General features: G+C 35.5%; 2 protein-coding genes across 2 annotated transcripts; one reads left to right on the top strand and one right to left on the bottom strand.

Annotated features, from left to right (window-relative positions):
* Positions 1-34: 34 nt before the first annotated feature.
* On the top strand, positions 35-6,552 carry LOC111341518 (vesicle transport through interaction with t-SNAREs homolog 1B). The gene is made up of 8 exons (XM_022948504.2): positions 35-233; positions 331-389; positions 2,032-2,142; positions 2,392-2,457; positions 2,575-2,668; positions 3,235-3,305; positions 4,945-5,006; positions 5,675-6,552. Exons 1-8 carry the CDS (start codon positions 134-136, stop codon positions 5,775-5,777), a joined length of 666 nt encoding a protein of 221 aa, XP_022804239.2. The 5' UTR covers positions 35-133; the 3' UTR covers positions 5,778-6,552.
* On the bottom strand, positions 5,569-11,647 carry LOC111341517 (calcineurin B homologous protein 1). Its single transcript, XM_022948502.2, has 7 exons — positions 11,487-11,647; positions 11,284-11,356; positions 11,118-11,207; positions 10,427-10,542; positions 9,875-9,936; positions 9,133-9,255; positions 5,569-8,483 (listed from the first exon to the last, which is right to left on the bottom strand). Exons 1-7 carry the CDS (start codon positions 11,551-11,553, stop codon positions 8,430-8,432), a joined length of 585 nt encoding a protein of 194 aa, XP_022804237.1. The 5' UTR covers positions 11,554-11,647; the 3' UTR covers positions 5,569-8,429.
* Between the last annotated feature and the right edge of the window lie 119 nt (positions 11,648-11,766).

Below are 11,766 nucleotides of genomic sequence, written 5' to 3'. Positions count from 1 at the left end.
TGTGCGCATAGAGTGATTGGCATTGCACACTGACACAATACCCTTGCGGGCGGATTTCGCTTTCTGGGATTTTAAGAAGTCACAAGATTTGGTAATAGTAAGATAGCATTTTTGTCTTTGTTAGGGTGGTATAATGTCTTCAGAAAAATTTGAAGACCTTGAGGATGAACTTAAAAATCTCTATGAGGACATAAGTTCGAAAATAAGCAACAAAATTCCAAGACTTACTGGAGGTAACTAGTCATTTGTCTAACTTCTCTCATTATGTCCGTGTATTATGAGTTAAATTTAGCGTCGTTTTTGAGCAAAATTGAAATTTCATTATCTTAGAATCGCGGAAGAGCGCTGTCCGGGAAGTCGAAAAGAACATCGAAGATGCAAACCTAATTGTGAGTATTTTACAAGGTTAATTTTGGAAAATGACTCAAGGTTTATTTTATAGCTAAATTTTTCGTGTGCCAGTTCATACACTCAGCGCAGCGCGATATTCTTTTCAAGATCGTCTTCCACAAAATATTCCTTTTTCCTGTTTTTAACCTCGTGTTTTAGCAATTTTATTGAATTGATTTTGATAACAAGGTAAAATTACCAGTTAGAGAGGGAACGGTGGGGCAAGAAACTAATTTGTGTTCTTGTGGAAGCGCTGTCGGGAGTTGAAAAGTAAGAGCTCTCATGGACATTTTTTAGATGTCTAAGTTAAACCTTTAACTCCCACAGGTGATTAACAAGTAACTTCTCTCTCTAATATCCACACATATTCCACCAAAGAGGTTATGACACTACTAAAACTTATCAGACAGAAGTTGTTTTGAAAAGAAAGCAAATTCTTCTCAATTATTTTAAGACCTTGAGTGTTGTTCCAGCCAGGGCTTGAACCCTCGACCTCCCGCACAACAGTCCAGTGCACTATCCATTGGGCTAACTGTATTCTCATCACTTATCTGATTGATATTGTATTGATATTGTAATGAGAATTTCTGTCTTGGTCACTCACGGGAGTCAAAGGGTTAAACTTTGGAAGGATACAGTGAAGAGTGTATAGAATATGGTCACTGGTGTTATGGTGAACAAAGGCTAACCCTTAAAGTGCCACAGTGATTAACATGTAACTTCTCTCTATAATATCCATACATTATCCAGCAAACAGATAACGAGAATACTCAAACTTATCAGGTAGAAGTTGCTATCTTGATCTAACATGAAATTCTTGTAACTAATGTACAAAGAAACATCTAGCACCTTGTGGGGAGAATTAATAATCAGACTGTGGGAGCTTAAGGGTTAAACATAGTAAACATAGAATAACAAGAAACTCCCAACAACTTAACATTCCTTTATTTAAAAACCGCTGCCAGTCAGAGATCGTTTCACTATAGGATGGCAAAACTATAGAACTCGTGAGACAGTGATTTGAAAATGTGTAATGAACTCACTAACTTTAAGAAAACTTTAAAATCAAAGATGTTGAATGAGTTTCTTACAGCAAAATAGTTTTTAACATTTAGTTTAATATTTTTTATTATTAAAAACTAGATCATTGGATAATGCAATTCAAGACTTTTTATTGGCTTAGCCATTATGGTATATCAGCCAATATACCATAATCTACAAATATGGCAAGCATACGTGTCAGCTTAAAATTAAAAGGGAGCTAAAAATTTAATAAAATTTAATAATTTAATTTAACGTTTTTAGTTAAACAATTATTCCACAAGCGCGCATTGGATATGAGATGATTATAGCCAACTTGGCACTACGTGTCTCTTTGGCTATGTATCATCTCATATCCAACGCGCGCTTGTGGAATAATTGTTAACTATATATGTATATCTTTTATTCTTGTTGTATTGTACTGTTCACTGAAAAACCCATTTAGGGAGTGTTCAATAAACTTATTACCATTACAATTACTACCAGAGTTAGTATCCTAGAAATGGTGAATGCCTTGAAACCCTTGCGATTTAATAACATAGTTTTTTTTATCATAGAAAGATATTGTATGTTGATTGCCAGCCAATTATTTTCATTTAGTTGGAAGAAATGGAAGAGCAAGCTGGTATAGCCCCAGTAAGCTACAGAAATTCCATGGTGTCCAGGATACGCAATTATAGGAGAGATTTTGATAAACTTAGAAGAGATTTGGTAAGAGCAATGAAAGTAGTCCCTGTAATTAGTGCTCTAGGATATTTCATGCTGTTAATTTTTTCCTTAAAACTTGACTGAAACATTTTGTTACATTCATGACTCGAGAGATGTGGGTTTTATAACTTAATAAGTTGACTGACTCTGTGTAAGCCCAGACCAGGCCATTGTGTTGCATTCATTCTTACAAGACAATTTCTCTAAAGAAATGTACTAGGATGATTTTTTTTAATGTTATTATTTTGGTAGGGCAAGCCAAAAGGACAGGTCAATGTGACGTTTGGAAGAGAAGAACTTTTAGATGAAGATCCTGTGGTATGTTAAGGCTATGTTGTCTCTCTCTTGTAATTCTGGTATGGTTTATTTGGATCAAATATGCTGATTACTGTTTTACAAAATGAAGGCTTACTTTACTCTATATGTTTGTTATAGGCTCCTCAGAAAAGCAAAGTCAGGCAAGGTACAGATATGCTGAACAGAGCCTCAGAAAGTATTGCAAGATCAACAAGGGTTGCTGTGGAGACTGGTGAGTTACATAACACTCCAACTTTGAACCTAATAATAAACATACCAAGTGTTTTACTCCCAGTCATACAGTTATCTGAGTGTGAATATAAACAGTTTCCATGGTGTTAATTTGGCAACAGTGATTACAGAATGTCTAGCTGCTACTATGCAGCATTCTGAGGTGATTAACATGCAACTTCTCCCAATAATATTCCTACATTATCCACCAAACAGGTAAAGAGAATTCTGAAACTTATCAGGTAGAATTTGTTATCTTCATCTAACTTGAAATTCTAGTACTTATTTACAAGGAAATATACAGCAGCTAGAGGAGAGAATTGACAATTGGATCTAATTTTTTTTTGGGGGGGGGGGGAGGGAGAGAGCATTCTCTTGTTTGTACACTCTTCTCTTATTGTTCCATTTCAGAATGAAAACCTTGATTTCAGATATGAATTTTTGTACCATTTTAAGTCTTGGTTTTTGTGAAATGTCATCTCCTAATTTTGTTTACTTTTCTGTAGGAGTGTGAGATTATCTAATAAAGGAAATGTGGCTCATTTTGTATTCTAATATTAATTGCAGAACAAATTGGTGGAGAAATCATTGATGAACTTGGAGATCAGCGGGAATCTCTTGTTAGAACAAGAGGCAGGGTAGGGATAACAGTTCAACCACTATATATATCTTATTAACCAAGCGCGAGGGCCGTACTTGGAGAATATCGGCCCGAGGTCTTGACAGTACGGACAAAAAAGACCGAGGGCCGATATTCTTCCAGTACGGTCCCAAGCAAGCTCGGTTAATAAGAGATTTATTATACGACTGAAGTTCAAAGGGACACAAGTGCGGTATCATTCGGGACCATTCGGGACAGTGCCTGGTCCAATACTGAGAGAATATTGACCAGCAATAGAGCATTTTGATTGGTTGATTTTAGTTATTGGCCCTCTGACTGCCTGAGTCATGTAATAAGTTCTGCTTATTCACAATATCATGGCATGGAAATTTGATTTTTTTATTGTGGCAACATACCCTTCATCTATTTGGAGAACTTGTGCCTCTATATTTGACTGGGCATGGTTTAAAAGGTGTTTCAATAAAAGCAGATTCTGGCTGCCTACCAACCCCTCTAGGATGTCTCAATGTCATCTGCTAAGCTAGCAAGCAGGTCCTTGTCTTTGGGTATTGCCTTAGGGCCCCTTTCCATGCACAGCCACCATATTACACTGATTAGCAGCCACCTATCTAAAAAATTATTGAAGCCCTTGGTTTAAGGTAGAATGATCCCTGTGAAAAGAAAAAACACAGAGTATATTGAAGTATAGCCTGCTTGCAGGCAGTGTTCAAGATTCAGCACGCCAAACATATTCATGCACTATATTAGACAGATGGAAGATCTGGGATGAGTGACAAAGGGAGGGGAGGGGGAGGGGAGAAAGCTGGAAACACCCTCCCCCCCTTGCTTTGTCACTCGTCCCGGATCTTCTGCCCGTCCAACATGGCAACCAAATATATTCTCTGCACTGAATCTTGCACATATCAACTACCGCCTGCAAGCAAGCTAGTTGAATCATGAAAGAAAGAAATTCAAATCAAGGACTTGTGTGGTAAAGAAAGAAGGCAGAATAGTGCACTGAAATATCAACTATTGTGTATTTACCTCATAACTTATCACACAGGCATAAACATCTGTGTTGTGTTCTTGGGTAAAACACACCACTCTCTCAGTGCCTTTCTCCAACCAGAGCCCAGTTGTTCAAAGGCTGATTAACGCTAACCCAAGATTAAATTTTAATGCAGGTTTCTTTATTCCCTTCTTCAAAAGCCTTTTTAAGATGCTTTCTCTATTCTTTTTAGAGCATCCAATAATCAAAGTCTAGACAAAAAGATTTACACTGAATTTTCTTTCAAAGCTTTCAAATCTGAAATCAGATTTTACACTAACCTGGGGTTACCTTAACCCTGAACTTTGAACAACATGGCCCAGGAGTATAAATGGGTAGTGGTGTATTTACAGGGAAGCCCGATGAAATGATGGGGGGGGGGGCCTTGCAATGGACTTTTAACCCATCAAGGGGGGATGCATGTGTCTGATTGCTTTTAGTCACTTCATGCTACAGAAACAGGGATGTGCTCAGGCTGGATAGGCCATATCTCTCAAGTACATATTTTACAAATATTTGAAGACAATCTTTCTGTAAGGGTATATAAACATACCAACTACGGATCAAAACTGTTGTTTGCACAAGCTAATTGCACAATTGACTTGTAGTTTCTATTTTAATTTGTCAGCTCAAGGATGTTGATCAGGACTTAGGAAAAAGCAGAAGAATTTTGAATAGTATGGCAATCAGGTGAGGAGATTTTTAGGTAAAATTTTTTTTTTTTTTTTTTTTAGATAGGTTTTCTCATGATTTGTGGTAGAGATGGCAGGTATCCTAACAATTCGGGGGCAGGCGTTCCTAAGGAGGTGTGAAATTTGAAAACTTGGATAGTTTTTGAAAACTTGAGAAAAAAATTGACAACTTTTCAAGGTGTTTTTAGACAGCAAAGAGTAAAGACACTGTGTAAAGAGAATGGATTTAGAAAGAATTGAATTAGACCTTGAAAAAATTGTATCTAAATTGACCTAAACTTGTCAATCATCTGTATTAACCCTTTAGCACCTATGAGTGACCAAGACAGAATTTCTCATAACAATAACAATGTAAAGTCAAACAGGCAGTTGACGAGAACAAGGAAGAATATAACTCAGGGGATTATTGGTTGATTCTCAGAACTGGTATTATAAGAGTTGTATGTCAAACAGTAAGGAGAATTACTAAGAGATCTTGGGAGTGAAATGGTTCTTAAAAAGTGCTGAAAATGAAAAGATGGTGATATACTGGTAAACAAACCAATTTAAAGCCCTGGATATAAACTATATACCAAATAACTTTTATTTTAATCCTGATAATCACTCACTCTAAAACATGTCTTATTTAAAATGTGAGAACTCTACAATTTTTTTTTTCCTTTTTAGAGTTGCAACAAACAAGTTGATCCTGTTATGCATCATCATTGTTGAATTAGCCATCCTTGGAGCTGTGGTGTACATAAGATTTTTTAAGAAAAAGAAAAAATAATTTTTCCTTTCCTTTACATTATGCTTTGCATTCACTTTACAATCCACAGGTCAAACATTTTTCTAGTTCTTACAATGTACATATTCAAACAGAAAATTGTCATTATTGCCAAGAAATCCACAATGCTTTTGTCATATTAATAGTTAGAGTTACAATCCATATTTTGGTAAATCAAAACTTACTTCAATAGATCAAAGTGAGTGCAACATAAATTACTAAAAGTATTCATCAGCCAGGTTAATGAAACAAAACAATTTAGTGTAGTTTTGAACTGTAATTATCATTAAATGAATCCTTACTGTTGCAGAGGAGACTATTGCTTGTGGTAAAGGTTTATGTGTAGTGTACAATTATTGAAAAATTGCTGATCTGCAAAATTACAAACATAATGAATGAGCTGCACTTAATCTCGTATTTCCTTTCTGTATCTTTTGAGAAGTCTCTGGAAAAATACCAAATAATCTTCCTAGTGAAGGAAACCTAGATCAAATTTTTTTTTTGGGGGGGGGGGGTTTAAAAAATGGAAATATGAAAAAAGGGCTTACAAGATTAAGGATGTAATCGATTGACATGATCTGAAAATGATCCACATAAAAGATTTTTGTATTAGCCATGAATTGCCCAAAGTTTAACAATCTCCTTTAAAATTACTATCATTAATTTTATTCAGCTTTGAATAGCATGTAATCAATCAAATCATGTAGAGATAGGCACAAATTTAGGAATTTCTAGGCCTAGTTGGCAATGGATAGAAATAAATTTTAATACAAATGTCCTTTCTTTTGTGTATATTGATAAATAAATTAAAACAATTCATATTTCTTCACCTACAACACTGAAATTCTGGCCATAATCAAGATTGAGATCTCCAAAGTGAAGAAAATATTTTGTTACACGACTCAGGCAGTCAGAGGGCCAATAACTAAAATCAACCAATCAAAATGCTCTATTGCAGGTCAATATTCTTTCAGTATTGGACCGGGCACTGTCCCAAATGGTCCCAAATAATTCCGCACTTGTGTCCCTTTGATCTTCAGTCATATAATAAATCTCTTATTAACCAAGCTTGCTCAGGACTGTACTGGAAGAATATCGGCCCTTGGTCTTTTTTGTACGGACCTCGCTGAGCTCGATCCGTACTGTTAAGACCTCAGGCCGATATTCTCCCAGTACAGCCCTCGCGCTTGGTTAATAAGATATATGTAATCAGGGACAATATGTACATGCAATAGTAACAGTAGAAATTGTGAGAGTTTTTTCTCTCCATTAGTTTAAAACTGTGTATAATTTATTTGTATAAAAAGAAGTCTCATGCTCATTGTATTGACAGTGGTCACCCTTGTAATGGGTGAAACAAACCCCACCTTAAAAAGAGAAGGAAACGTAAGATGAGCAGAACTCTTTGCTATGAAAAAAAAAAACATTCAATGGGTGCGAGCAAAAATGATGTGGGAATTGTTTGTTGACTGTTGGGAGAGAAGATGATGTTGAGAAAAAAAGGTTACCTAATGGTAATTATATTTTATACCTTTATTTTTTTTTTCCTTCCTTTTTATAGTTGTAAACAGAAAATACTACATTTTGAATTGCAACATATTTTGATATATACAAGCCAGCAACTTGGTTACACTAAAAAAAGATGATGAAGACAGCTCCAGCTTTTAATGGTCTCACTTATCAATCAAATTTCATCTCTCTTTTTATATAAAAAAAATCAGCAGAAAACATCTTAAACTGATGCCCAATTCATGAAAAGTTTTAAGTCAGAGGTAATGTATCCTTTTGCTGACAATAATTATATTATTTGAAAGTGCAATATATAAACAATAGCCTCCATTTGGTGCAAAAACATGCTAGGATATTTGTTCGCAAACACTATTTGTTCTGAGATGAGAACAGATTTGCAAGAGCAAGGCTTAAGGAAAACTGTGAACTTCAAGGAACCGATTATGTCCAAGGACAAATTTGAGCCAAGTGGAAGCTATTTTGTCTATTATCCTTCAAATACTTTTGCAACATGTGGGAATAAATGTCCAGGAACAGCTTACTGTTTACTGTGAGAGGTGTTCACTTTTCAGTGTTCTCTGGCACAACTTTATGAACAAAAAGGTCAAGCCCCTTTTCTATAACAACCACCAAGCACTCTCTTCATCTCAGATTAAACTTTAAAGATGTTTTGCAGTCGAGATAAGGTTTAAAAACTGGGGAATATCACTTGAGGTATATCCTCAGATATCCCCCAGCTTTAGTAAGGGGAGTATTCAGTCATGTGATGCATTTAGACCAACCATGCACCAGCAAAAATCTTTGATAGATAATAAGTATTGGTAAGTCTATTTCACTCCCATCTTAAACAAATGAGCCAGATGTATTACTCTTCACCCCTACCAATGCTAGTGCTTGACTTTCTCCTTAAAAAAAAACTATGAATAAGTTAATGCCTGACCTACACAACAATACTTAGCAACATGTAAATTCAATTACACTTGTCTAGAAAAATACAAAAACCTCTATCAACATAGAGCTTTAAATATCTGAAAAATTACACTTCAGTCTTCATGTACAGTTACACAGTTGTTAAATAACAAAACATCATTGCATAACTAAACACTGACATTAAAATTCTCTCTTTGTCACATCTGATTCAAGAATTCAAGCCAGGAAACGTATGCTCATCTTAGAGTTCATGTCTACATTTTCCAGTACCTAGAAGAAGACAGAAAATTAATCCTTTACTCCCATGAGTGACCAAGTTAGCATTTCTCCTTACAATATCAATACAAATCCAGCAAACAAATAATGAGAATAAAGACAAATATCAATTAGGGGATTTTTAATTGACCCAAACTAAGTTCTCCAAACTAACACGATAAGAATTATATGACAGAAAGTAAGGAGAAGTCCTGAATGAGATCTAGGGAGTAAAAAGGTGAAGCACATTGGTTTGAATTTAAGAAATGAGATTCTAAGCATGCTCTCGCTGGTCGACAGGTTTGTCTACAGTATGAAAGCAAAGTAGTGACATTTTTTATTTGTGCTTACGAAGCACTAGAAGCTCATTCTTTGCATAAAATAATAGCCTAAATTTAACACTTAGGGGTTGAAAAGTTTTGAAAACCCTTGCACATTTGAGGTTTGAGTATAACTACGGCAAATTCTCCCACCCTCTTCACAGTTAGATGGGGCTGTGTAAACACAAAAAAAGTCCTCTTTGATCACTGCCTAATATATATCAAGTATTCATAATGTACTGAGCAAAAAGCCATACTGTCAGCTAGATAGTGCACAATTTTTAGCCTTCAGGGTAGCCTTGAACAGCACTTCTTAAGACTAATATCATCAGATATTCACTTACTCTCTTCAGCTCCTCAAATGAAATGACACCATCTTTATCTAAATCCGCATCACTTATTGCACGGTCAGCAATCCCACCAAGTTGTTCATCACTGATATTTCTGCCGACCATCATGTGAAGGACCTTGAAAATAACAATCATCAACTCCTATTAATATTCATCCATGACTGTGTTGATGACATCTGTTTAGATTGTCAAAACCTCTAACACTGATTACCACCAACAACAGTCCTTTTTGCCTTCACTTGAAGGATCTAAACCTTTCACACCCTCACATTGGTATTTATTTTCTCCGCACTGTTTACTTTATATTTCCTCTGATAACTACAAGGAGAATTTGGTGACGATCAGGGTTGGGTTGTTCAAAGCTGGGTTACGAAAACCCAGGGTTGGTGTCAAAACTGATTTCAAATCTGGAAACTTTAAATTTAAAGAAACTTTTAATTAGTATTAATAATGAATTCTTTTTGTCTAGAATTTGATCATTGAATGCTCTTAATATAATAGAGGAAATTATGTCAGAAAGGCTTTTGAACAGAGGAATGAAGAAACCTGCATTCAAATTTAACCTTGGGTTGACACTTATCAAACATCTGTTTCAACATTTGCAAGACATATAATTATAAAAGTCAAGTGGGTGGAAAAAGACTTGTAGGGCCGGGCCTACCGGCCTACAAGCTGGCCACACTACTGGTGGCTATACTCTAAGTATTTCATAATTGTAGAAAAGAAGGCCCTGTACCTGCATGAGATCATCTTTGGATATTTTCCCATCATTGTCCAAATCATAGATCTTGAAGGTAACTGCAAAGTGAGAATACATTTAACTAAGTGCAAATCAATGTGTTTTAATTTGATCTTTAACTGCATCTTTACCAAAAGTCTCTGATAAAGTTATTACAGTCGACAACATTGAGAGCATCAACTAAGTCTTAAATTCTAGCCTTCTTGTATGTAGAGTTAGAGGGGCTCTTCAAAAAAAAAACCTTTGCACTGATTGAATCATTGTAAAGTTTAGAAATGGATGAACTCCTCTGACAAATTGCATCTCGTTCACAGGATGGTTAGCCTGCATCAAAAAGCAAGAAGTTTTCAGTTTGAATGCCTTGAATTTCAAATTCCCCAGTGAATACCTTCGAACACAAGCACTGATAAAAAAAAAAAGCTGATACTTAACAAAGACACAAAAACATAAAATTTAACACACTTCATTGATATTTTCCATGTTGCAAAGGAACTTAACTAAAGGAAAGACATTTCACATATATCTTCAGGTGAATATAACCCAACATACATTGAAGTTTCTTCTCTCTGGTGTTAAGAGGGTTTTCCTTTGATTGTTCAAATGGTCTGAAATGCGCTAAGGTTCTCACAAACTGTCTGAAGTTGCAGGTTTCTTCTCCACTTTCCCTAAGAAAAAATATTATTTAAAGGTAATTATTGTATTTAGTAGACAGACGTACCTCTTGAATAGGTTTTCTCAGTAATCAAGTCTCTTACAGTCTGTCATTCAGATTTTGGTCTTTGAGCTATTCTTTCCCATTCAATAAATAAGCAAGCTACTTAAGTCTTTCACTCCTGAGATCTCTATAGTAATTCTCCTTACTGTCTGTCATATAATTATCATAACATTAATTCAGAGAATTTAGTACTGGATCAACTAGTTATCCCCTAATTGATATTAATTTTTTCCTTGTTCTCATCCCTTGTCTGATAGATATTGTATTGCTACGGAAAGGAGAAATTCCGTCTTGGTCACTAGCGGCAGTGAAAGGGTTGAGTCTTTACTCAGTGTTGAGTCATGATGCATACACTGTGCTATTAGTGCTCAAATCAGGCTGGTGATAACCAGTCACACTCAAGAATTTTGCTAGAGTTTGAAATTGGATAACGGGGCTTACACCATTGACCAGAACAAGACGTTTAGTTTGATATCTGCTGACGCTTTTAAAGAAACAAAGTAATTGCTATCTTATAGAACTTACTTGCTATCTTCGTTCATGAAGAAGGCATCTATAATCCTTTCACCAATTGGATTGATGGCCAACTCAGGTATAGATATAAAATCTGCACGACTGTTAATCAAAGAGAAAACATTTGACTGTATATATATCAAAAACGAATGGTTCGAGATCCGCACATTTAACAAACCTTAGCGTGCCTTTTGTTGCTTTATCAAGACTTTTGAATCTGCTGTAGAGTCTTCTTATTTGATTGGAAGAAACTGAGGAGACAACGATCAAACATTTGATCAAGTGACAAATGGTAATAAAAAACATTATAATCCATAAATGTACATCCGAAGAGAGAGCACTATGTATTCGCCATTTGCCGGTAAAATTCTTTCAACTTACAACCAGTCTCATTTTGCAGTTCTTCGATATCTTCTTCGTGCAGAAGTATTGAAGATTTCAAGCCCATAATAAAGCTTTTTTCTTGCTGAAAGTTGATTTTTCGCTTTAAAACATGCCTCACAGCAGAAACTTTATCTCAGTGCTTAGTAGCCTTACCTACTTGTTTGCATGGCCCCCAAGCAAATTAAGGGAGCAAATTTGTATACTGTCTGGAGTAGGCAGGAACGTGATTAATGAAACTCAACGAGCTTGTTTATAAAATAGAACTTCCTGTGGTTTG

The sequence above is a fragment of the Stylophora pistillata genome, chromosome 6, assembly GCF_964205215.1.
Source record: "Stylophora pistillata chromosome 6, jaStyPist1.2, whole genome shotgun sequence".
Classification (NCBI taxonomy): domain Eukaryota; kingdom Metazoa; phylum Cnidaria; class Anthozoa; order Scleractinia; family Pocilloporidae; genus Stylophora; species Stylophora pistillata.
This window is presented reverse-complemented; position numbering and strand designations above follow the sequence as displayed.

Coding starts and splice junctions, on each gene's coding strand:
- LOC111341517 (XM_022948502.2), bottom strand. CDS start 11,553: ATGGGCTTGAAATCTTCAATACTTCTGCACGAAGAAGATATCGAAGAA. Junction 11,357..11,486: donor ACTGCAAAATGAGACTGGTT/GTAAGTTGAAAG, acceptor TTGTCTCCTCAG/TTTCTTCCAATCAAATAAGA. Junction 10,543..11,117: donor TTCATGAACGAAGATAGCAA/GTAAGTTCTATA, acceptor ATTTTTTCTTAG/GGAAAGTGGAGAAGAAACCT.
- LOC111341518 (XM_022948504.2), top strand. CDS start 134: ATGTCTTCAGAAAAATTTGAAGACCTTGAGGATGAACTTAAAAATCTC. Junction 2,143..2,391: donor ATAAACTTAGAAGAGATTTG/GTAAGAGCAATG, acceptor TTATTTTGGTAG/GGCAAGCCAAAAGGACAGGT. Junction 2,458..2,574: donor TTTTAGATGAAGATCCTGTG/GTATGTTAAGGC, acceptor TGTTTGTTATAG/GCTCCTCAGAAAAGCAAAGT.